The 27,486-nt window shown below is 43.6% G+C and overlaps 1 protein-coding gene across 1 annotated transcript in view; it reads right to left on the bottom strand.

Moving 5' to 3' along the window:
• The window catches only part of DNAI2 (dynein axonemal intermediate chain 2), an 817,148-nt gene that overhangs the window by 631,708 nt on the left and 157,954 nt on the right, over positions 1-27,486 (bottom strand). The window contains exon 2 of the mRNA XM_044086721.1: positions 26,381-26,568. Coding sequence (XP_043942656.1) covers positions 26,381-26,563 — 183 coding nt within the window. The 5' untranslated portion in view covers positions 26,564-26,568. The remainder of the gene's footprint in view (positions 1-26,380; positions 26,569-27,486) is intronic.

Raw genomic sequence — 27,486 nt, 5'->3', positions numbered from 1 at the left:
GAGATGTTGTCTGTTTGGATCACAATCGTTCCCGAGTATAGGGTTTCTTAGAATGCTTGTAACAGTAGGAGCACTGCCCTCATCTTTAGAACACTGATGTGCAAATTGGCCGCCAACTAGGACCAAGTGCCTTGGATTGTCTTTCCCAGATAATGTCCCCCCCACCCTATCCAGGATGCATCCATGGTCACTATAGCTTGGGGTTGTGCAGGGACAAAGGGGTGACACAGTAGAATGTCATTGGAATGAAGCCACCACCTCAGTTCCTTTTTGCATAAATGATGATACGAATTGGATGTGACATTGGTTGCCTCATTAATGACCACTGTGACATTAGGAGCTGTTGAATGATTCACATGTGAAACCTGTCAAGGGGACCTAAGGTAATGGAGGCCACCATAGTTTCCAAAACCTGACGTACTGATCCTGTAGTCACTGTTCTGCTGTGAATGATCTGGCTGATTTGAGATTTTATTCTTTGAAGTCTTTCTTGGGGAAGAGATGCAATGCAGGTACTTGTGTCCAACACCGCTCCTATGAACTTTAAATGCTGTGTTGGCTCTAGGTGGGATTTTTTGTAGTTTACAGTAATCCCCAATGAAGAAAGTGCTTGGAGGACAAAATCCCTGGCTTGTAGCAGTAGATGCCTGGGGGATGCGGTAATAAGCCAGTCGTCTAATTATGGAAACACCCAAAATCCTTGCAGTGTGAAGTAAGCTGCAACCACTGCCATGCACTTGGTGAATATCCTGGGGGCTGTGGTGAGGCCAAAGGGCATGGGCTCTGACCTGGTAACCACTGGCTCACAGCCAGAATGGCAGAAATCTTCTGGAATGTTTGTCTATTTTTATCTGATAATATGCATCCTGAAGATCTACCGAGCACATCCAATCGTCTTTCCCTAAGAACGGGAGCATAGACTAAACTGTGACAATCCGAAATTTGCTATTTTGAACTGATTTGTTCAAAGCACTGAGATCCAAAATTGGTCTCCAGTCCACCTTCTTCTTTGGCACTAAAAAGAATCTTGAGTAAACTCCGGATCCGATCTGATCTGGTGGGAGTGTTTGAATTGCTCTTTTGTCGAGCAGTTTTTGAATTTCTATTACTGCCGCATCCATGTGGCTGGGTGGAACATCCAGGATTCTCTTGGGTGTCTTGGGTTGATTGGAGAAGGGAATATAGTAACCTCTGGTTATGAACCTCTGCAGCCAATTGTCCATTGTTATGGTTAGCCAGGCAGGTAGGTGCAGGGATAGTTGTCCCCTGACTCCAGAGGATGGCAACTGAGTCTCCATTCAGGAGCACCAATAGGAATTTCCAGGGAAGGAATCACTGGAACCTTGATTTTGCAGGCCACCTCTGCCTCTGTCATGCCGTCTTCCATTATAATTCCTACCTCTGCCCTGGGAGGAGTCGTTGCCATGTGAGTCATGGAAAGGCCCTTGGGACTTTTTGAACCATAGCCTTCCAGTCCTCTAGTTCCTCAAGTAGGGCTGTTGGGGAGTGGAAAAGTATATGCCCCCAGCAGAAAATGTCTTTCAATCTTTCTCACATCTAGCAAGGGTGTCTATAGCATTGGGTCCAAAAAGGGATATTCTGTCAAAAGGAGCACTGATGAAAGAAGACATAAATGAATCTGCAAAGTTACACAAGCACATTCAGGCATGTCATTTCATAGCTACACTGGAACCCATTGCCCTGGTCATCCCTTCAGCTGCATGTGCTATGAGACTCATGGATGAATTACATATTGAATCGAGGGTCGCCAGCTGGGAAGCTACTTTTGCTTGAACTCCCTCGGCTAAGGTTCCTGTCAAAGTATCTGATAGCTCCTTTATCAGATCTCTTTGAAGCCTGATGAAATGTGCCATGAAATTCAAGGACCTAAACATGAAGGTCAATGAAGCATATACGAGTTTCCCCAATCTTATCCATAGTCCTACACTCTTTGTTAGGAGGAAAGATGGATGGATAGCAGGACTTTCATCAGCAAGTTCCTTTTTGGTGGCTTCTGCAACCACTATGGCATCCACTGGCACCCCTTTAGCCCAATGCTGGTGATAAGTGGGAGCTGATAATATACGGTCTGGTCTCTTAGGGACTGGCACGATGGAGACGGGAATCTTCCATGCCTACTGAGCAATCAGTTTAATGAGATCATCAGTGGGTGGAGAAATCCAAGCAGTAGATGGTTGGGCATGGAAAGCCTCTAGGTATACTGACTCCTCTGAGGAAGACTGTTGGGAAGTCCAGCCACCCCTCTGTTTAAGGATCTCTAAAATGTCACCAAAGGACATGTCGTCTAGGGTGACCTTGGGGAACCTTCCCCTTCATCGAAGTCAGTTTCTTCTGTGAAAGATTCTTCAGGCAAGTCCAAGTGCTTCTTCTTGCAATTTGTCTTCCAGGGTACCTCCTCAGTGGGACTGGCTGGGGAGGTGTCTGAAGAGGACATAACCAGCACGGTTGATTCCTCAGGTTCCTGTGCCTGCTGTCTAAAGTCAGAGGCTGGAGGTAGCTCTGGGCGAGGGGAAGGTTGTTCTGATGAAGGAGGAGTCAACTGAGAGTGCACAGTGGACAAGGCCCTCTCCATGACCCGGAAAGCAGGTTCCTCCACAGAGGAATGGGAGCCTGGAATCGAAATAAACTCCTTCGAAACCGTGGTCACATCCAGTACCAAGGGACTCGCCCTCAAGCCTGAAGCTGGACTGAAACTTATGTGTGCCGAACCCCTGAGAAGCATGGATGGCTCCAACAAAATCAGGGTCAAACCACACTCACTGGAACCAACATGAAAGCCTCAACCTCGGGAGGTCTCCAGTTGCAACACAGCCAAACAGCTTAGGGTAGTTATCGGCATCAGAGACAAGACTCTCACCCGTGCTGATACAGCCAACACCAGGACTGTTGGAAACCAGGAACTCCGAAGACTCAGATGGAGCCAGAAGAGGAACAGCAGTTGGGTGAGAAATATGTAAGGTTCCAAAGCCAGAAGTGCTAGGAACCGAAGAAGTAGCTAGTCCTCTCACTGCCAGGGGTCGGTTCACATGCCTCAAAACATTAGATTCCATGAGGGTCTTAGAGGAGTAGACCAACAGGGACTGAGGTCTATGCAAAAAGGGACTTGGTTTAGGCACTTGAAGTGGCAATTGAGATCTGAGGTAATCTTGAGAGCAGCATTCTGGGTAGAGCTAAGCTCGAGAGTTTTTGGAAGGCACGAGCTAGAGTAATGGTTGAGTCAGTTGCAAGATTCAGAACCAAACCCACAATCTTTGACTAAGTGAAGATTGACAACAACAGAACAAACCTTTCCAGAATTAATATATTCCAAAGAGGCAGGCAATACAGAATAATATGCAGTGAAATATAAACACCACAGTAATAAATTATAAAGGAAAGCCCTTTTAGTTTTACCATAGTAGAAATGTGTAGGTATTACCCTGGATTGCACATAAAAACTGCTGGCATCCAAAAGAGCTGATTCCTACTACTAGGACAACTACAGGTTTGAACTAGGGAGGTCCAGGATGACATGAATCATGGAAACAAGAAATTCAAAGAAACTATGAGGTGCATGTCTTTGTTGAGGGATTTCTTCTAGTTGAATTATTTTAGAAATTATAACTGTCAAAATGGATTTCTGTATTTTGGACATTATTTTTAAGCATGCTAGGCCAGAGAATATACTTGGGTTCTTTGAAAATTATTTATGAGCATGCTAGGCCAGAAAATCTGCTTGTGTTATGGAAACATTATAATACAACTGCATGCTGCAAGTGTAAATAGGAGACACTGTTCTGTTTTGTTATAGGCAAAGTAATATAATGGAACATTGCTTGCCTAGGAGAAGCAGATAGAAACATGGTCAGTATGCAACTGTATTTTGTCCTTACTTTTATTACAAGCTCTGTAATGAACAGACTGTTGTTGTACAAATGGAAAATAACTGTGCACGAGCTCATGAGAAACCTGCACAGAGTTAGAGAATGTTCGGCAATATAACAGTCTGAGCAGACAGCTGCATGATGTAAAGTTAGCCAAGGTTTTTCTGATTTGTACTGAATAAAATTATTTTTGGTAGTATGCCATTTTAGATTTGCTTTTATGTAATCTCAGTAGCTGTCAATACTATTTTGAATGACAAAACCTTTTTGCTACAATATGCTTTTATGCTTCAGTGCATTTACTGATGCCAGGCAGTGGTTAAACAGTCTTGAGCATAGATGTGGCTATTTTTCACATCTAACACAAGGCAAAGCTTGATGCATTACAAATCCGTAAAACATCCACAGAAACTGTGCACATGACTAACTACAGTGGCAAAATATGGATGAGTAAAACAATAACGAGATCTTACAGAGCATTCTAAAATGATGCTACTGAAATGGAGGAAAGCAGACAGTACACACAAACACCTGGCATTCGTAGTACTGTACAATCTAAAAACAGAATGCCTATATTAAATATGAAGGGCTTTGTGACTGTGATCAATATTCAATATATTACTCATATTACTTATTGTCTAAAGGCAAACTAAGTTAGTGTCAAATGGAAAATGAAATTTGCAATAGCTAAAGTTTATAAGTTGTATAGTAATGCATCCCGGTTATGGTCCTGACACCTTTAGCACACCATATGGACCACTGTGAATTCCAAGAAATGTGGAGGCTATAGAAATAGAAGTTATGTTCTTACCATAACGTTCCATGTTAGTTGTCTTCTTCTCGCCTTCTTCTTGCTGGATGGGTTCGGAGCCGACCTCGGCTCCGACTCGGCCACTCTAAAAGCTTGAGAGTTGGTTCCACTGGCTCGAGGCTCCCCTTATATCCCACAATGCTAGGCGAGAGTTACCTCAGATCTCATTTGTAAGCTAACCCCAGCTTATAACAGTAACAGTATAACTGTAAAAACAGAATCCACCTCTAACAACAGGAAGAAAGAAGGGTGACCTACATCCTGAACCAAGAAATATGCATAATAGCATATGTCTAAGAAAGAGGTGGTAGAAAGAGAGGTCACAATCACAACTCCTCTAGGTCTGTCCAGGCCAGGGGGAAGGAGGGTGGGACGCAAGAAGAAAGCGAGGAGAAGACTACTAACATGGAACGTTATGGTTAGAACATAACTGCTATATGTAAAGTTGTCTATCTCGCCTTCATTCTGGCTGGATGGGACCGTCCCTAGCACCTTGTCCCGGGTGGCCTAACGGAACAGACTCCTGAGAACAGTGGAACCAAAGTTAGCTCTATGCCTAGAAGCTAAATCCAACTTATAATGAGAAATAAAAGTGTGAGGAGTAGCCCAAGTAGCCGCTGCACAAATGGTGTCAATAGGCAGTCTGTCTTGGAAGGCTAAAGAAGTAGCCAAAGCTCTGGTGGAATGGGCTTTAGGTTTATTAGGCAATTTTTGTTGTCTAATTTCATATACCAGGGAAATCAAAGATGTTAGCCATCTGGATAAAGATACCTTTGAAACTGAAAGTCCCTTTCTGCTTTCCGCATAGGAGACAAACAGCTGATCAGATTTTCTGAATTGTTTTGTTCTATCCAAGTAGTACCTTAATTGACGATGAACATCCAGGCAGTGTAATTTTTGTTCGGACTTATTGGAATACTCTGGAAAAAAGACAGGAAGGTCAATGCTTTGGTTTAGATTTGATGTCGAGACCACCTTAGGCAAAAAGGACGGGTTAGTTCGTAAGGATACTCTGTCCTTATGAAACAAAAGATAAGGAGGACGACAACTGAGTGCTTGAAGCTCTGAAACTCTTCTAGCTGATGTAATAGCTACCAGAAAAAGAGTTTTCCATGATAACAATTTCAAGGAACAGGAAGCTGCAGGTTCGAAAGGGGAAAGAATCAAAGAAGCAAGAACTAAATTTAGGTCCCAAGGAGAAGGAGGATTTCTTATAGGAGGTCTGAGAAGAAAAACTCCTTTCAAAAAGGCTTTGCAAAGTTTGTGGGACATTAGGGTAGATTCAGAAATACCCACATGGAAGTTAGAAATAGCTGCCAATTGAACCTTAAGTGTAGATGGAGATGAACCTGCATGGAAGAGTTCAGCTAGAAAATCAAGGACTAGTTGGATGGAAGCGGTGAAAGGATCTATGTCCTTTCTTTGTGCCCAATATGAGAAGCGTTTCCACTTACTCAAATAAATCTTCGAGTGGAAGATTTATGGGAAGCTATCAATATATCTCTAACAGAGTGAGATAATTGAGGAAGCCTGGCTATGGTTGGAACTGGAGGAACCAAGCAGTGAGGTTCAGAGAGGGAGGGAGCGATGAAACTGACCCGACTGATGGATCAAAAGATCTGGAACTAGGTCCAGATTCCACGGTCGCCCAAGAGAAAACGATGTAGAAGGGGAACCACACTTGTCGAGGCCAGTAAGGAGCAATGAGGATCAAGGATGCCTTCTGAGCGATAGCTTTCTGAATTACTTGAGAGATCAGTGGGAAAGGAGGGAATGCATACAGAAGTCCCCGGGCCAAACTTGGACTAGAGCGTCTCTGCTGGGTTGGCCTGGTAAAGGGAATAGAGTGAAATATTCTCTGCACTTGCTGTTTTGGGGAGTAGCAAAAAGATCGCAGCAAGGCTGACCCCACTTGAGAAAAATTTCTCTCACTACAGAGTCTTTCAGAGACCACTCGTGAGGCATGAGAATAGCTCTGCTCAACTTGTCCGCAATATGATTGGACTTCCCGGGGATGTGCGTTGCTATCAGAAAACGCTGAGAAGAAATCGCCCATTGCCACAGTCTGAGTGCTTCTCGACACAGGGGGTATGATTTGGTTCCGCCTTGTTTGCTGATGTACCACACTACAGACATATTGTCTGTCTGGATTGCAATTGTTCCCAAGGGAAGAGAGTCTTGAAGGGCTTGCAACGCTAAAAGCACTGCTCTCATCTCCAGAACATTTATGTGCAAGTGGCATTCGTTTGGTTGCCAAGTGCCCTGGACTGTCCTGCCCTGATAATGCCCCCCCCACCCGATCAGGGAGGCATCCGTTGTCAGTGTAGCAACCGGAGGAGGTGGAACAAAGGGTCTTCCCGACAGGAGCTGGGGGGAAGACATCCACCACATGAGATGCTTTTGCACGCCTGCGTGATCACAATGGTGTGAGACATTGGAAGTTCCTGCTATGACCATTGAGTAAAAGCATCCACTGAAGGATCCGCATGTGGTATCTGGCTAATGGAAGGAGAGGTATGGTCGCTGCCATGATTCCCAACACCTTTAGAACTAACCTGGCTTTGATTCTGCTGTTGTTGAGAAGGAGTGATACCAATTTGTGAATGTCTGATATCCTTTGGTGTGTTAGCCTTGCAGACATGTTTATAGTATCTAGATTTGCGCCTATGTAGGTAATAGTACGACAAGGCGACAAAACAGACTTTTCGCAATTTATTGAAATACCCAGTTTTGACAAACGCGAAAAGTATAATCTCTGGCCATCAGAAGGAGATGCTTGGTGGGAGCTGTGAGGAGCCAGTCGTCCAAATATGGAAACACCTGGAATCCTTGTCGTCTCAGGTGAGAAGCTACCACTGCCATGCATTTGGTAAACACCGGGGACAGTGGTGAGACCAAAGGGCAGGGCCCTGAACTGAAAATGACTGGTTCCCAGCCTGAAGCGGAGGAATCTTCTGGAGCGTCTGTTCATTTTATGTGATAGTACGCATCCCGAAGGTCTATAGAGCACATCCAGTTTCCTTTGCCCAAAAGGGGAAGGATGGATTGCAGCGTGACCATCCGAAATCTTGTTTTCTTGACTGATTTGTTCAAGACACTGAGATCCAATATCGGTCTCCAGTCCCTGTTTTCTTTGGAACTAAAAAGAACCTTGAGTAGATTCCGGATCCTTGTTGGTCTGCTGGCACTGGCTGAATTGCTCTTTTGCAAGCAGTTTTGAAATTTCCAAAGCTGCTAGATCCCTTTGAGCGGGTGGAACATCTGGAAGGGATTTTTTTGACTGATTTGGAAAGCGAAGAAAGGGGATAGAATAGCCTTCGGAAATGATGGACTGTACCCATTTGTCTTGAGTCAGGGATAGCCAGGCTTCTGGGTACAGTGACAATCTTCCCCCGACTGCCTCCGAAGATGGGCAGTCGGGCAACACCTCAGGGATGCTGAAAGGGCTTGTCAAGGCTTCCCGATTGCCCTGGTTCTGCGGACCCCCCCTGCCCCTAGGGCGACGTCTACCATTGTTATTCCCACCTCTGCCTTTGGTAGGAAAACGACTCTGTGCGTCAGGCGAAGTCCCTTGAGATTGTTTACGGAACCACATCTTTCCACCCTTCTGGCCTTTGGGGTAAGGCCTGGAAGGAGTCGAAAAACGGACTCCGACGGCAGAAAGGGTCTTGCCATCAGTCTCGCACCTAGTCAGGGTTTCTTTCACTTGAGGACCAAAAAGAGATGATCCAAAAAAAGGGGAGTTCGTGAAAGACGTCTTGAAAGGGTCCGCAAAATTGCATAGCCGCATCCAGGCATGCCTACGTAAGGCTACACCTGTCCCTGCGGCTCTGCTCGCTCCATCGGCCGCGTAAGAAAGGAGGCGCATGGAGGAGTTGGATATGGAATTAAGGGTAGCCAGCTGCGTGTTCATCTTGTCTTGGAAACCCGCAGCTGTAGGATCCTTTAACATTTCACTCGCTTCCTTGATCAAGTCCCTTTGAAGACGAGTGAAATGGCACAGGTAGTTCAGCGAACGCATGGTAAATGTCGCTGAGGAGAACATCCGCTTCCCATACCTATCCATGGACCTAGATTCCTTGTTAGGTGGATGGACAGGTACTGAAGGATCAGCCAGTTCCTTCTTTGTGGCAGCAGCTACCACCATAGCATCCACAGAAACTCCTTTTGATAAAAATTGCTTGTCTGCTGGAGCTGTGATGAACTTAGAGGGTCTCCTGGGAGTGGGGTCCACTGAATCAGGAGCCGCCCATGCCTTCTTAGCAACCACCTGCATGAGGGGGTCGAAGGGAGGGACACCCAGGAGGTGGAAGGACGAGAGCCAACGCCTCAAGATACACAGATTCGTCCTCCGAAGGGTTGAGGGCTGGCCAATTTCCCCTCTGTTTCAGGATCTCCAGAATGTCTGCAAATGAGACATCTTCAGAAGGGGAACGGGGGGAACCCTCAGAATCATCCAAATCTGTGTCTGACGTGATAGACTCAGGTGAGTCAATGTGTTTCCTCTTACACTTCCTCTTCTGAGGGGGCTCTTCTGCCAAATCAGGAGAGGCCTCGGAAGAGGATGAAATCCCCACAGGGGGCTCCTGAGGAGCTGGCTCTCTGCGGTCCGGGATGAGGGAGAGAGTCGACTTACCCTGAGGCAGTATAGAGGGAGGGGCGGACGGAGCCGACTGTGGAGTAGAGCCAGGCTCTAACACACTCCGCATGACCTCGAATGCACCCCTGTCAGGCAGAGCCAGAGGTCCCTGCTCCGAGGAGCTAAGAACCCCCCTCGGCACCGACAGTGATGGCTCCGAGGCCGATGTCGGAGCCGAACTCACCAGCCAAGCCCCGAGAGGGAGAGGGGGGTCGGACAAGGGTCCGATGCCACTCACCCCCTTGGAGCCGACGAGGGAAGTCCGGCGCCGAGATTCTTCCAAAGAAGAAAACGGAGCCGACGACGGAGCCGAAGACAATTGTCTCGGCTCCGACGTAATCACAGTCTCGGTTCCGACGCGACCCGGCTCCGAACTCAAGAGAGTCGAAGGAGGAAAATGTTGATGGACCGGGGCAGGCATCGACTGATGAGTCGGGCTCTGAAGCATCTGGGCTAGTGCCTCGGACTTAAGTAGTCGACTCACTACCCTCTGAAGGTCATGATCCGACAGCCTCGATGACCTAGAGGAGTGAGACCTTTGGCTCCGTTCAGACAGCAGGGGAGATCCTGGAGCCGAATGAACGGAGCCAAGAGATGGTGACCTGGACCTCTTCCTAGTTGTCGGCTCCGAAGGTCTGGTCGGAGCCGACACGGAACTCAATAACCTCGGCTCCGCCGAGCCGAGGGAGCCACAGAAACTGTGGACTGAGACTTATCGGCTCCAGCCGGAGCCGATAAAGGCAAAGGTTGAGCAACCTGAGGTCTCGGCTCAGAAGCCGGAGCCGAAGACCTCGATGCCTTAGAGGGCTTCCCTGTTGAAACTGACAGGGAATCCTCTGGCTTCAGTAAGCCTCTAAGAATTAATTTGTTTTTTCTTTCCTGCAGGACCCTGGGGCTGAAGCCATGGCACACAGCACAGGAGTCCTGCAGGTGCAAAGGCCCCAGACAATAGACACAAGAAGTGTGAGCGTCTGTCAGAGACATTTTCTGACAGCACGCATCACACTTCTTGAATCCGGAGACCTTTGCTTCTTTAGACATTTTTTTAACTGACAGGTGTACACAAACACGCACACAAACACACAAGTTATACCCTGTCAGAAAAACACAATAAAATTAGTAGTAATACTAGAATTTAAAACTACAATAAACTAGAATAAACTACAAAAACACAAACACTCCACTAGGGAAAGGGAAGGCCTACAGGCCCAATGGAAGAACCAAAGGTTCTAGGGAAAGAAAACAGAAAATATTTAGGGTCGGGAATAAAGTTTTCTAATCTACACTAACTAAGTAAGAAAATTAACTTAAAAGGGGATTTTAAAGAGTAATTTTTACAAGAAAATTAGCACTCACCAGGAACCGGTAGAAACAACCAACCTCGAAGCTGTAGCGGCAAACGAGATCTGAGGTAGCTCTCGCCTAGCATTGTGGGATATAAGGGGAGCCTCGAGCCGGTGGAACCAACTCTCGAGCTTTTAGAGTGGCCGAGTCGGAGCCGAGGTCGGCTCCGAACCCATCCAGCAAGAATGAAGGCGAGATAGACAACTTAACATTATGCAGTATATATCTTTAAACTCTAAAAATCAATCCACAGGTGGTTGCATGCAATGTGGTACATGTTCCAACACGTTTCATTGTGAGTAAAGGTCACAAGGAGGTTACACCATATCCCTAGTATCTCTGTCTTATTTACTTACCATCCAGACATCACATGGTGTCCAAGATGAAAAAGTATTTGCAGAAAAGCAGAAACACATTTGTTCTCAATAGTTTCTTTGTTTGGAAGTAGATAAATACAATTCTGAGTGGAAAATGGATCAAATGTAACCACCAGGAATTTGTTATCTTCAATTAAAATTAGTAAAAAACTTGATACTTTACATCTAGAACTTTGATTTGTTCTTTGCATCAAGTGGAACAGCCTACCTTCCCGTATGCCACTGGGAAGAAACTGTGAAGTTATTTAACTCCCCCGCTTTCTCTGAAGAGGAGTAAAAATGGCAGCACATGGATAGAAATGCAAGCATTATTGTGAGCCTAGAAAGAATGGGCTGCTTATTCAATATTTGTTCCTTACAAGGACATGTGGTTTAATGGAGACTTTAGATGCTTACATTACCATGCTGTAGGACAGAACCAAAGACCATAACATCACAGAGTTCCTTGATTCATTAATATCGGAGAGAATAAGCTGCGGTATAAAAAAATTATGAAACAATGTTTCTGCTTTGAACGTAAACCGATCTGACATTATCAAGCAATGTGGCTGTGTGCATAGCAAGTAAAATATATGTAGGATAAAATGCAAGTCAAATAAAAAGCCAGAAATGAGACATACAATCAGTATATGTCATACACAATTAATGGATGTGAAAAAAGACTCTTGTGATGATGTTCTGCAACAGTAATGGAGACCAGAAAAAAATGTGGGCATTTAAAATTCAAGCCTGGTGTACAGGGCATGGGTAAGGCATGAAAAGAAGTGTTAGGCCAGTTTTAATAATTTTCTAAAGAAGCTGTGCTACAAAAGCATATCCTGCTATGATGTGTAAACAGAAAAATAGTGTGTTCATGTTGTTGAACAGAAATATGAAAGTCAGCTTTTATGGGTACTATTTACTGAAAGCAGTAAAAGTGTATTCTAAAATTGTCTCAAAAGCAGTGACACAAGAATCAAAGTTAGACTGCTGGAAAGAAATAAGCAAGGCATTGAATTTATTATATTTGTTAACTGGAAATACCCAGTTGGGATGTCCCAGGTGTAATTTTGTCTGAGGATAGTCTGAAGCACTGGAATATAAAGGCAATAAATGAAGAGCGGTGTCATTAAATCAACAGTCTGAGTACAAAATAAACATATAAGATACTTATTTTAACAGTACACATAAGAAGTAAATTATTCTAATATTTTGTGGTTTTCAACTTCTAAAAAGCTGGGAACTGGTAAAACAAATTCAAATGTAAAACCAAAGAGAGTATGTGCATAAAATCAGCCACACAGACATCTTACCTATTGTGCAAAGCGATATCAAAGATATTTATTTATTTACTTGCTTTGTTCACCAGGTTTGTGAGCTGGCCCACAGACAATTTTTAGCTATGATCTGGGCCAATGTGGCAGTTAAATATCTTGCATTACTGGGTTGATTTATCTGCAAGCTTAGGAATTTTACCAGGAGAGAATCACATACAAATAAAACCTGATTCTGTGCCATCGTCAAGGAAAGCGACAGCAACTCTTGGGAGTAGGAAAAAGCAGGAGCTAAAGAAAACAGATAACTTAAATGTTATTAAGAAGCCATCACAGCCAAAAGAACAGGTGAACAGTTTGGTTATTGATGACAGAATAGATAAAGTTTACATTTGAGCCAATACAATGGGCAAGTAGCATAGTTATTTTTGTGAAGCAAAACAAGATTCAGATTTGTACTGATCTGCAAGATCTGAATAAAGTGAATACAACTAGCATTACCCATTGCTTACAGTTCAAGTTGTTTCCTGAAATCCAAATGCTTTTTTTCAGTACTTGGTATCATAAGTCTGACAGATAAAGCTAGATAAAACAAGGTCTAAACTTTTTATATTTAGTATGAAATCTGAAGATAAAGATTCTTTAGACTCTTGGTTAGTATTTCAGCACCAAAGGTGTTCTAAAGAGCTGTTGCAGAAGTAACTGTAGGTTTGGAACATGTTGTAACTATAACTGATGATTTATTAGTGTGCATTCAGACACAAAAACAGCATGACAAGAGACTGATATAGCTGCAGAATAGACTAAGCTGCACAAATTCAAGCTAAGTATCAACAAATGTAAAATACAAGTTAAAAATCTGAACTATGTCTCACGTTTGCATATCAGAGAGATTAAAACCTAATGTAGATAAAGGCACAGAGCATCAGCGTAATTGGCAAAGCCAGAAGAAATGCTTTAGAGATGTTCCAGGGAATGACTCAGTATGTTGCATAATGTATAACCAATGTGTCTGGGGATAACTGTGAAAGCTGTTATAAAAAGTTCTGAAATGTTTCAAGAACTATATATATATATATATATATATATATATATATATATATATATATACACACATACATATACACATACATATATCTTTCTATCTCTCTCTCTCTATTCATATATACACATATAATATATATATATATATATATATATATATGTGTGTGTGTGTATATATATATATATATATATATATATATATATATATATATATATATATGTGTGTGTGTGTGTGTGTGTAGAGAGAGAGAGAGAGCACAAAATTAAAACACATAATGTGACTGGTTGGCTGTTAGCACAAAGGATTAAGGCCATGAGGTGCTAATGAGCAGCATCCTGTGATCCAGGGTAAGATTTTGTCAGTTTCTATTTGCTTGCTGTATAGATCTGAGCATGTCACTTCACCAGGCAGTACTTCTGGGTCTCCTCTGACAAGATGCTTATGACTAATGTTTTTAATGTGTTTTTTCCCCACTTCCCAGACTTCCTGTCTGCTTTGTGGCATAGAGAAAAAAAACCTGAGTGCATACCAGATAATCTGAGTTCAAACAATAGCTTGGGTGCTGAAATAGCAGTAGGGGAAGAGAGCTAATGAGAGTCAATGGCTCTCCTGTCTTAGGTGAAAGGTGCAGTGGTTCTCAGCCAGCCCTCTGTCGCTCCAGTATTAGAGTAGAAAGCCCAGAGCATGAAAAGTAGGATGCTAATTCTGGGAAAGATATGCAATGCAGCTACCCAAGCTGCCTCAGTAGCTCTTGCTCATGTAAGTGTGCATATACTGAAAGGCAGGTGCAGACATCACCACCAAGGGTAGGCTTAGAGATTGCAGGAATAATGCTGTTGGCTGCATAGTTGATGGTCTTGCCATGGAATGCACTCCCCCAATCAGAAAATGAATGTGTTCTTGTGCCTGTTGCCTCAGAGGGGAATAAATAAACATTGAAGCTCTCACCCCAGTAACGACTAATGGGCAGCTGTTACAGTGCTTGACTGGTGTCAGGTACTGGGGGGAGGAAAAGATACAGAATAAAATGGCAATGCATGTCTAAATGTACATGTATTGAAAGAAAACTTACAGACTTACTATTGTGAGTCTGATCATTTGATGTTGGCAATGACTAATGACTTCTTGTACAGATAAGTCAGCTTTCATTTCAGATATGTTACTCTAGTCATGTGATTTACTACGCTGGCAATGTATGCTTTCAAAGAAGAAGCAGCTGAAAAGAAAAAAATAATAATGGTATTACTACAGTAATCTTGATTGTGTGCTACTGGCAATCAATGTTGACTTGTCGAAGAAATTATATGCCACCAGTGGCAACGCATGTATTAAACAGGATGCATTTGAAAGAAAGCTCTAGCAGCCTTGTCATAGTACTCTGCATAACATTCTTCTGCCATCTACTGATAGTTTTCCAGTGACTTTCAGGAAAAAAAAAATCTTATATCACTTGGTGTCTCTTCTCAGATGATTCTCTCCTCCATCTTATGAACAGATGCAACTGAGGCCACAAGAAGTAATGGACTCTCCCCCAACAAAAAAATGCATGCCTGCCACCAACTGCTAATTCATTTTTTGGAAAAAGATGTACAGAACTGGATTTATATTATATCACTGAGTTTTCAGAAACTCAAAATTCATATGATTGAGACCATATGATCGAGTTTCCAAAAACTCAAAATTAAAAAAAAAAGAACAAATCTATGCTTTTGCAGGGTGACAAGCCCTCATCCACAACCGCCATGTGAGGCTTTGTGCCCCCTGCAAATTATATATACCAAATCTGAAATTGCAGTACAGTGGGGAAAAGGGTAAATTCCCTGGTGAAGCACTTCTATGTAGACTGTGGTACAGTGAGGATCAATAAATTTAGCTTTTCCCCACTGTAGTTCAATCTTAGAGTTGGTATATATAATATAATTTGCAGGGGGTATAGAGGGTGCAGCCCTCACACAGACGGTGCTGGGTGGCTTGCCCCCCAGCAAAAACGTAGATTGTTTTTTTTTACACTTTCAAGTTTTCAAAAAACTCAATTATATAGTCTTGACCATATGAATTTCAAGTTTACAAAACTTGATTGTATAATATAAATCTACTGAAATGGTTTACCATAAAAGTAACATTAGGAAGATTAATGGTAACAATGTGAAGCTGATGGTCAAAGCCCTATTCAGGAATTAGGATTACTTTTATCTTCATCCTGACAGTGCTTAATAGACAACATCACTAACATGTCAGTGGTTATCTTACACATTAGTCATCAGGACTAAGCAATAGGCTACACCAACAAGTGGTGAAGGTGGTCATGCATGTCAAGGCTTAGAAGTTAGTTTTATTCAGCACTACTAAAAATAAACAGTGCCACTTGTTGGTAAAGCAATGTTTTGCTTGCATGCACACAAGTCGGCAAAAATATTTAGGAGTGCATTTGTGCTGTACTTCTTAACCATACCATTCCTCGGTAAATACCAGTTTTGAGAGCAAAATATTGGTGTGCCACGAATTCCCGCGTAGCCCCTTTAATTTCAGAATTTTCTGTATTTTTTTAAACTCCTGACATTATCACATGCAGGGCGTGTGCAATGACATCAGCTTCTACAGACTGGTCTGTGTTCAGGCACTCATCTTTCTTTCCAGGCTCAGCTCCAGTCAACCTCCAGGTAAAAAATATGACAAACAGCACCTTCTTGACTTTTACTTATGTACTTAACGGCTTCAGGCAGGAGAAACTGCATGTGAGACAAGCTTCTGTTATTTATTTACTTAAAAAGCATTTGGCAGCTTCTTTTACTTATTTATGCACTTAGCTGCAGGCAGGAGACATGGTGTTTAACGTTTATGTTGCTTACTTTTACTATGCATCTCACAACTTCATTCTTTTACTTATTTAACAGCTGCAGGTAGGAGAAACTTGTTTGTGTGTCTCTTTTACTTATTTAACATCGGCTGCAGGCAGAAGAAACTGTGTGAGAGACAAGCTTCTGTTACTTTGCTTATTTTACTTATTTATGTTCTTAACGGCTGCAGGCAGGAGAAACTGTGTTTAAAGTTTATGTAACTTGATTACTTTTACTGCTTTTTACTCAGACAGCAGCTTCTTTTACTTAGGCTGCACTGCAGGCAGGAGAAGAAGTTTATGTTGATTACTGTTTAAACAGCAGCTTCTTTTACTTTGTGTTGATTACTTTTTAAATGGCAGCTTCTTTTACTTTGTGTTGATTACTTTTACTGTTTAAACAGCAGGTGTGTGTATGAGACAAGCTTTAAGCTTCTGTTACTTTAAGTAGTGAACGGCTGCAGGCGAGAGAAACTGCAAGCAAGACTTCAAACGGCAGCTTATTTTACTTAGGCAGGAGAAGTTTATGTTGATTACTTTTACTGTTTTTTGTGTGTTCAAACTTTTCTTACTTAAACTTTGCTTCTTTATGTACTTAACAGGAGGAATGTGTGCTCAAGCTTCTGTTACTTTGCTTTATGTACTTAACGGCTGAGAGAAACTGAGTGCAAGACTTTATGTACTCAAATGGCCTGCTTCTTTTACTTAGGCTGCAGAAGTGTATGTTGATTACTTTTTAAACAGCAGGTTCTTTTACTTTGTGTTGACTACTTTTACTGTTTAAACAGCAGGTGTGTGTGAGACAAGTGTCTATTATTTATTTATGTACTGAATGGTTGCAGATATGAGACTTTATGTAATCAGACAGCAGGTTATTTCTTTATGTACTGAACGGCTGCATACGAGACTTTATGTAATCAGACAGCAGGTTATTTCTTTATGTACTAAACGGCTGCATATGAGGGGTGTTATTTCTTTATGTACTGAATGGCTACATACGAGGTGTATCAGACAGCACATTATTTCTTTATGTACTGAACGGCTGCATATGAGACTTTATGTAATCAGACAGCAGGTTAATTCTTTATGTACTGAACGGCTGCATATGAGGGCTATTTCTTTATGTACTGAATGGCTCATGGCTGCATATGAGGGGTGTTATTTCTTTATGTACTGAATGGCTGCATACAAGGGGTGTTATTTCTTTATGTATTGAACAACTGCATACAAGGTGTGTGTGTGTGTGTGTGTGTGTGTGTGTGTGTGTGAGATGTGTGTGTGTGTGTGTGTGTGTGTGTGAGATGTGTGTGAAAGTGTGAAAATGTAAGAACAAAGCAGCTAACACCATCGTAAGACAAAAGGTACTTTAATAGCAGCAAAGCTTTCAGTTACCAAGTATCCTTCCTCAGTGCTTAATAACATTCACCACAAAGAACACAGTTTAAATACATACGTCAATTAATTAAAAAAGTGGGAAAATGCCCCAGTTAGGAATAACTGCTAGTTAGAGTTACACAGACTCAAACCCTGTACCTTAGGTGCAAGAGCATAAGTGCGCTACCCATGCCGCCACCACTGTTAACTAGTTCTCAACTGTCCTGTTTTGGTCTGTTCTTCTTAAAATTTCTGGTTTTCTGGAAAATCAGTGAGAACTGAATTCACTAAATAATAATAGCCATTTAAGTTTCAGTCTTCCTATCTTTCAAGAGACGCATGGTAACACAAAAAATTTATTCTAGCAACTTTTCTAAGATTATACTAACAATGTTTAAAATGTATCCTTGGTTTTGGGCTTTTGTCTCCTCCCCACCCATAAATTTTGGCTTTTTCCAGATTTCTTCTGCTGCATAGTTCTTTAGGGTGAGAGAAGTTTAGTGCTGCTTATGCCAAGTTTGTTTGTGTTGTTAGTAGCACAACAGGTAGAATACTTGCATTTGATGCACAAGGCTGTGGGTTCTACTCTCACAGTATGTAGATAGATTTCTGATACTGTACTGTGTTGTACTTTTAAAGGGAGTGGATGCTGCAGTCCTTAGAATGTCCTCTTTGGTGGAGATACCTAGTAACTTTTAGTTATGTACTTACCATAACTTTAGATGTTTGGGATCCATCTCGCCTACATTCTGTACTGATGGGCTCGGAGCCGATCCCTCGGCTCCGACTCGGCATGCTATGCTATAGAGCGAAGCCTCTTATTGGCTGAGCTATTCTCTATCCCAGGATGCACCACCACTAATCCCCCAGATCTTGTTTGTCCGCATTCATGCACACATACATAACTTGTTTATATAACATTGCCAGATGTTTCAAGATGAAACAATAGGATTCGGACCGTCCGATCTCTTCTGATCTCAAAGGAAGGGGGAAGGATGGTGGGTTATTGGGAATGTAGGCGAGATGGATCCCAAACATCTAAAGTTATGGTAAGTACATAACTAAAAGATGTTATGTGATCCTATCTCGCCTACATTCTGTACTGATGGGACAGCGTCCCTAGCACCTAAATCCTGGGTGGCTCACTGGAAAACACTCCTGAGCACTGTGGAACCAAATGAAGCTCGCCCCCGAGATGCCACATCCAATTTGTAGTGGGAAATGAAAGTGTGCGGGGAAGATCACGTAGCCACAACACAAATGTCACTAATGGCAAGCTTAGAATGGAATGCTATTGAAGTAGCCATAGCTCTTGTAGAGTGAGCTTTGACAGAGGTCGTAAGCTCTTTATTAGAAGAGGAATAAGCTTGACTAATACAGTCCCTGATCCATTTGGCAATAGTGACCTTTGTGACGGCTTTGCCCAATTTATTATCCGAAAAGGACACAAACAATTGATCTGTTTTCCTTGTTTGTTTGGTCCTATCTAAATAAAAACGCAATTGCCTGTGGACATCTAATGTGTGGAATATGTATTCCGCTTTGTTTGAGTACTTTGGAAAGAAAACTGGAAGTTCTAATGACTGTTGTAGACAAAAACTGGAACAAACTTTAGGGACAAAGGATGGATTTGGCCTGAGAGATACTCTATCTTTGTGAAAAACCAGGTACGGAGGTTTTACAGACAAAGCTTGAAGCTCTGAAACCCTTCTGGCAGAAGTAATCGCGACCAGAAAGGCAGTTTTCCACGATAGAAATTTCAAATTACATGTTGCTGCCGGTTCGAAGGGGGAGGAAGTTAAGGCACGTAACACCACATCGAGATCCCATGGAGGAGCAGGATGAGAAATCGGAGGTCTATCTTTGTGAAAAAACAGGTACAGAGGTTTTACAGACAAAGCTTGAAGCTCTGAAACCCTTCTGGCAGAAGTAATCGCGACCAGAAAGGCAGTTTTCCACGATAGAAATTTCAAATTACATGTTGCTGCCGGTTCGAAGGGGGAGGAAGTTAAGGCACGTAACACCACATCGAGATCCCATGGAGGAGCAGGATGAGAAATCGGAGGTCGTAAAAGCGCAGCACCTTTCATGAAGGTCTTACACAATCTGTTGCTCATTAAAGGTGGGTTTATAAATTCATGAAAATTGGAAATAGCTGCCAATTGAACCTTGATGGTAGAGGCTGAAGAACCTTGATTGAATAGGGAAGTTAGAAATTTCAGGACTTCCGATACAGGAATAGTGATGGGATCCAGACCCCGGAGTTGAGCCCAAATAGCAAATCTCTTCCATTTGCTAGAATACAATTTCTTAGTGGCAGACTTGTGGGCCGAAGATAAGATATGTATGACTTCCGGGTCTAAGGTATGATTCCTGACTATAGTCGGAAGAGGAGGAGCCAAGCTGTTAATTTCAAGGTGTGGAGGGACTGGTGGAGTAGTCCCGACTGATGAACTAATAGGTCTGGGATCTGATCCAGGAACCATGGACCGTCCAGTGCATATTTCCGAAGAAAGGGGAACCATACCTGACGAGGCCAGTAAGGAGCAACTAAGATCATTTTGCTGCCCAAGTGAGACGCCTTTTGGATCACTCTGGGAAGGAGGGGAACTGGGGGAAAAGCGTATAGCAAGCCGGTGGGCCAAGGATGGGCTAGTGCGTCCATAGGGCTCTCCCCCGGAGCCGGAGTGAGGGAGAACAACTTTTTGCACTTCACTTTCAGCGGGGTTGCGAAGAGGTCGCAACAAGGAATTCCCCATTTGCTGAAAATCTGAGTTGCAACCGTATTGTTCAGAGACCACTCGTGAGGAGAGAGGATAGTTCTGCTCAGTCTGTCGGCTATCACATTGGACTTGCCAGGGATATGAGTCGCCACTAGAAATCGTTTGGTCGACACTGCCCATTCCCAAACTCTCATGGCCTCTCTGCAAAGGGAGTAGGATCTGGTCCCTCCCTGCTTGTTCAGGTACCAGACTACTGACATGTTGTCGGAGTGAACGGCAATTACGCCCTGAGGGAGGTAATCGTGAAGGGCTTGTAGGGACAGAAACACCGCCCTCATTTCTAAAATGTTGATATGAAGGAGGCTCTCTTCCGAATACCATTTGCCTTGGACTGACCTGCCAAGGGAATGCCCCCCCACCCCCATCTGGGAGGCGTCCGAAGTTAAAGTGGCCACATGAGGAGGTGGAACAAAGGGTCGTCCCTGATCCAGATTGGAGGGCACCAGCCACCAGCGAAGGTCCCGTTTGCAGGTTTCTGTGATCCATATGAGGTGACTGAGAGGGAGATCCTGAAAGGACCACTGTGTTGAAAGAAGCCACTGGAGAATTCTCATGTGCAACCTTGCTAGGGTAACTAGAAGAACCGTGGCGGACATAGATCCCAATAGCTGCAGGACCATTCTGGCTGGGGCTTTGGATCTGAGAAGTAAGGCTCGAACTTGAGCCTGTATGGTTTGTATCCTTTCTGTAGGAAGATAGACCCGCATTCGGTTTGAGTCTATCTCTACTCCGATGAATCTTATGCGTTGAGATGGCAGCAACACAGACTTTGGCCAATTGAAGGTGATTCCAAGGGAAGTGCCCAGTGATATTGTGGCTTGTAGGCTCTGCAATAGTAGATGCTTGGAGGTGGCAGTTAGGAGCCAGTCGTCTAGATACGGAAACACCTGGAATCCTAGACTTCTCAGGTGAGCAGTCATGACCGCCAAACATTTGGTGAACACCCTGGGGGCTGTGGTGAGACCAAAGGGCAGCACGCGGAACTGAAAATGACTGTCTCCTAGGCTGAAGCGCAGATGTCTCCTGGACGCCTGATGTACCATGATGTGGTAATAAGCGTCCTTGAGATCTATGGAGCACATCCAAACACCTTTCTCCAGCAGTGGGAGAATGGATTGTAGGGTGACCATTCGGAACTTGGACTTTTTGACTGAACGATTTAGAATGCTGAGATCCAAAATGGGCCTCAAGTCCCCGGTCTTTTTTGGCACCAAAAAGAATCTTGAGTAAGTCCCTAAAGTGATCTGGTATGCGGGGACCGGTTGGATGACTCCTTTTTGAAGCAGTTTTGAGATTTCTAAGGCTGCAGTTTCCTGTTGACTGGGTGGCGGGTCCGGGATTTTCTTGGACGGAGGTGGGGAGTGAGAAAAGGGAATGGCGTAACCTCCGGTGATAATTTGAAGCACCCATCGGTCCTGAGTGATACCTTCCCAGGCTTTTAGGTGCCTTGAAAAATGACCCCCGACTGGCTCCGGAGCTGCACAGTCGGGCAATCCCTCGGGGATTGTGAAAGGCTGAAGAGCCACAAAAGGACTCGTGGTCTCCAGTGTTGCGAGGGCCTCTGCCGCCTCTGGGACGGCGTCTTCCAGAAGAATTTCCCCCTCCTCTGCCTCTAGAAGGGGGATCGTCCTGCTGTGAGGGATAAGACTTCTGAGATCTACAGAACCACATTTTCCCTCCTCTTTTAGCCTTGGGGTAAGGCCGAAAGGGAGTGGAAAATCGTGCCCCTACGGCAGTTAAAGTCTTACCTTCTTGCTCGCAGCGGGTCATTGTGTCATTTACCTTGGGTCTAAACAAAGAGGACCCATCAAAGGGAGCGTCGGCAAAGGAAGACTTGAAGGCTTCCGCAAAATGACACAGGCGGAGCCAGGCTTGCCTCTGTAGAGCAATACCTGTACCCGCTGCTCTACTCGCCCCCTCGACCACATAAGAAATGAGCCTCATGGACGAGTTTGATATGGATGACAGCGTAGCCAACTGAGAGCCAACCGTCTGGGCCAGCTGCTCAGGTACGTTACCCAAGAGGGTATCTGAAAGCTCCTTGATCAGATCCCTCTGAAACCTGGTGAAGTGCGTTAAGTAGTTCAGGGATCTTCAGGTAAAGGCCGCTGAACTGAGGGTGCGCTTACCATACCGATCCATGCTCCTAGACTCCTTATTAGGAGGATGGACAGACGTCGAAGCCTTTGCTACATCTTGTTGGGTAGCAGATGCCACCACCAAGGCATCTACAGCCACACCTTTCGTCAAAAACTCCTTCTCTGGGGGTGCTGACAGGAACTTATTTGGGCGAGCAGGCACCGGTTCCACAGAGTCTGGGTGTTCCCATGCCCTTCGACAGATCAAATCTAGGAGCTCGTCGAAGGGCAGAGACACCCAGGAGGCGGAGGGCTGAGCCCCGAAGGCCTTAAGGAACACCGACTCGTCAGCAGAAGGGGGTTTGGAATGCCAGCCGCCTCATTGTTTGAGGGCTTCCAGGATGTCTGCAAAGGAGACATCATCTGAGGACGACTTAGGGGACCCCTCTGCATCATCAAGATCAGTGTCTGACGTGAGAGACTCATCGGGGGAGTCAACGTGCTTCCTCTTGCACGATCTTTTCCTTGGGGGTTCCTCCGAAGAAGCTTCAGAGGGACCTCCAGGAGGGGGGGAACCCCCAGTGGGGGTGACCTCAGGCCCTGGGGCTCCGCTGTCTAAGGACAGGGGGACTGCCAAAGACCCAGTCTCCGTATGCAGGGAAGGTGCTGGAGAGACCGTGGAGGTAGCCAAAGAAGATTTGGTTAACGGACTCCTCATGGCCCTGAAGGCCGGACCACCAGAAGCCTGGGAAGGTCCAACCCCCGTGGCCACAACAGTAGACGGTACCCCCACAGCCGACGCACCGAGAGGAAGGCTTGGGACCGAAAACATCAGTCCTGAAGCGTCCTCCCCGGGGCCGACAGAGGAGGTCCGCGTACCGAACTCCGACTCGAGAGCCGGGGTTGGAGTAAGGGTCGGGGCCGACCCGAAAACCTCCATCTGCTCCAACAGCACCGGCTCCAACGGTGCCAAGGCTGTTGGAGGAGGAACCATAACTACAGGGTGGACCATCGGCTCCGAAGCCGAATGGGCTGGAGCCGAAACTAACTTTTGGAACACAAGAGACTGGAAAAGTCTTAGGAGCACCCTGTCGATGTCCGAATCAGACATCTTGGAGGATCTAGATGAAACCGATCGGGTCCGAACCGACTTCTCCATCGGCTCCAAAGGACTGGGGGACCAGCTCCGAATGGACTCGACCAATATCGGTTCCGAGGGAGAACCCAAAACAATTTCCCTCGGTGCCGAGGAGGGCTTCGGCACCGAAGGGGAAGAGTCTGAGCCGGCAACCCTCATCGGCTCCAAAATCAGTGGAGCCAATGAAGGTGACCCGCCTCTCGATGCCCCAGTCCTCGGCTCCGAAACCAGAGGAGTCGAGACTGGAGGCATCGAGGCAGACCGTTCCGCCCTCGGCTCTGAAGTCCGTGGAGCCGATGGAGAAGCCTGCCTAGGTTTCTTAGCAGTCGGTTCTGACGGGCTGGTCGGAGCCGATGCTTTCTTCTTCTTGGTGGGAGAGGAAGAGGAAGATAAGGCCTCCTCGAAAGAGGGTTTAATCAGCCCTTTCAATATTAATTTATTCTTCCTCTCTTGGAGGACTCTAGATGAAAAGGCGTGACACACGCTACAGGACTCCTGTAGGTGCTTGGCGCCAAAACAATATACGCACGAGGAGTGGTCATCGGTTATAGACATCTTATAACCGCACCTCATGCACTTTTTGAACCCTGAGGGTCTATGTTCTTTTGACATAATGCCTATCAAAAAAAACACTAAAACAGTGGAAAGAAGCACTACCTTGTCAGAACAAAGATTTTACCACAATACAAAAAATTTAACTTTTAACTTTTTTTTTTTTTTTTAAACATGATACAATACAATATCAGAAAACACTAAAAAGGAGGACCAAGACCCTCTAACTTAAACAGGTACTTGACCTCCTTGAAAAAAAATAAGAGAAACTAGCTGAAGAATAGGGGAAGGCCCCTCTAACTTAAATGGGAAACCTTTCCCTTAACAAACACACAATTTACCACAAAAAAATGTACCAAAACACACTCGTACAACAACAATAGCTGTTAAAACAGCTTTTGGGTAAGAATAAGGAATTTCCTGACAGGAAACTTTAGAAAAAAAACAGTACTTAGCTCAGCCAAGTTTGAGACCACGTCCTAGCTTGTAAGTGGCAAACGAGATCTGGGGGATTAGTGGTGGTGCATCCTGGGATAGAAAATAGCTCAGCCAATAAGAGGCTTCGCTCTGTAGCATAGCGTGCCGAGTCAGAGCCGAGGGATCGGCTCCGAGCCCATCAGTACAGAATGTAGGCGAGATAGGATCACATAACATCTATGAACCTGTTATCAGTTTGCCATCCATTCCCTATTGTAAAACTACCAGCTTATAATTTTTTCATGTAACATAGGCAATTTATTCCTCAAGGGAACAGGCACTTTATTTGTAGATGAAACAATGAAATACTAAGTTGTTTGCTAGCGACAACCTATTCATTAGTTATATATCTTACAGATCTCTTTAATGTGGAATTATTTAGATGACTTTTACTTCTGCAGAAATTGTGCATATTTACTGATACTGCTGGATTGTAGAAGTTTGAGCAGATCTTTATGATGGAAATGTTCTGAACTGGGCAGTTTTGTCATCATTGGTTCATGTATTTTGTTTCATTGCTTACTGGAAAAATGTTTCAAACAATAAATTTAAAGCGAATTCTAACATGTGTGTTGTATTATACAAGGAATGTCATTTAATACAACCAGAAAGGTGCATCACAGAACACATGTATATTTCATGTGCAAGGGGCCTATGATTTGAAAACAGCCCAGAGGTAATCTTTATCTGCCACTGGCCAGATGCATTTTCTTTGAATGTGGGTTTCAATACTGTTTCAGTGAATGTGAGTGTCAAGGGCAGAAAAGTTTTAATGGCAAATCTTTTTTTCATTATGAGACTGTATTGTTTTGTTTAGCAGATGTCTATTAGTGTTTGTGCTATAAAATGTAAAATAAAGGTTTTAAATGAAATCCAGGTAATCATCATAGAAGCAAAGCAGCACGCACGTCACGGTGTTTATGGTACATGGGGCAAAATAGTCAAGTAATGGGACATTGGAATGGCTGCAGGGAGGAGGGTTGTGTATGGGGGGCCCCATTCAACCATGATTTTGTGAAGGGGGAAGAGCACCAAAATCAGACAGCCCCAGGTGGCACAAACTCAAGCTATGCCACTGATCTGTAGGCCATGGAGAATGATGTTTGGAGGTCCTAGCATACTATAATATTATTTTGCTAAGATTAGAATATTAACTACCATTAAATGCTCTACTTTTACCACAAAATCCACATACTGCAATTCACTAAAAACAAAATCCTAAGGTTTATCATCTTCTCTCTTCCCAGTGAACATCATTGCTACAAATTTAAAAAATGGTTACCACTTATTACATGGTTTGGGCTGGGTCCATATTTTGGTTGTCTGTTCTTCAGTTTGCGTTTGAAAGTTGGTATCCGACAATCCCACTGGAGGGGGCGGGTTACATAATTATGTATACAACTTTTATGTTAATCAGTGTACAGATTTGTACCTATTTTTCATGGGCCTTGGCCCAGATTTTTGATGTTTCCAGGTTGAGAGGTATAGTGCTGTACTACTTTTTTGTTTCTACTTATAAAATTACTAATCTTTTTAATAAAATTAGATTTCTAAAGTACTTTCTTTAATTCTGGGCTTCACATTGTACAAGTATCTATTTTTATGGCTTCAAATATCTTAGCTCAAGACACACTTCTTACTACTGATTATTTCACAGGCTTTGTCTACATTGTGTACAGTGCTTTACATGCTGCTCCTTCTCCTCCAGCTTAGCTCTTCCACATTGTACAAAGGAGGTTGCTATCATTAATTATCCAATATAAAAATATGTACTGTCAATCATTTTTACCTCATGCTCTGACATGTCTCTTGAACACTGGATGGTTATATCACAGGGATTTCTCTCTATAAAGTTCATAGCTTGGATAGGATCAGGGATAATGTCCACATGCAGCTCAGCAGGCCGATCTGAGAAGTTGCACTGTCGGCCAAACTCACTGCGCTTCTTTGTGTAAACATACACAATCTCCATGATGGCTATAAAAGAACAAAAACAAAACAAGATCAAACATAATATGATGATCCCAATACGGAAAGCTATACTTATCACTGTCAAAACACTATCATTCTTATATTACCAGAATTTATGATGTATATAAACATTTTGTAGCTATCAGTACAACCAGGCCTCATATCTCTTCACACAGTTATCAAATGTATTGACATATACAGATTTCAACTGAAAATAAAAAAAGACTTTGAACCACAAAGTCTACTGAAAGGTAGCATATAAGCTTATCTGCTGCTATCCTCTTCTATAATACTCTGTCTATTAATTCCAAGCAACTATTAAACACTACAAGGGATCTGAACAACACCATTCTCTTAGGCTACGTATTTTAGAATCATGCCACCCTGTCCCTCTACTATTCCCTGACCTCAGTCTTGAATATCTTCTTGTCTATCTGTACCCCATACAAATGATTCACTGAATTTCAGTGCTTTCTGGTTTATCACAATGGATAAAATAAACCACAAAACAGTGTACTATGTAAACTTGAAAATAAAAAATGCCACACCAAAAGTCCCAGCCAAATATTTATTCACCACAGTTTTAGCACTTTCGTTGCAAAATACAGAAACTTCATCAGAAAAGGTTTTCTGATGAAGTTCCTGTGTTTTGGAATGAAAGTGCTAAAACTGTGGTGAATAAACATTTGGCTAGTTTAAAACAATCAATCTACAACTTGATGATGCTTTGTATAAATATTATAGCTTTATTTTGCTTTCTCGTCTACAGTATCAGAATTTGTACTTCTAAGCTTCTTCTCATACTCCATATTGCTCATCTTATTATAATTATAGTAATCTTTAAATGTACACTCTTTGAGACAATTATCAAGGCTAAAGATGAGGGAAAGGTGGTACACACAGCCTACCTAGAGCTCGCTAAGG

This window comes from Protopterus annectens, chromosome 10.part0 (genome assembly GCF_019279795.1).
Source record: "Protopterus annectens isolate FY-2018-M chromosome 10.part0, PAN1.0, whole genome shotgun sequence".
NCBI classification, from domain to species: Eukaryota; Metazoa; Chordata; order Ceratodontiformes; family Protopteridae; genus Protopterus; species Protopterus annectens.
This window is presented reverse-complemented; position numbering and strand designations above follow the sequence as displayed.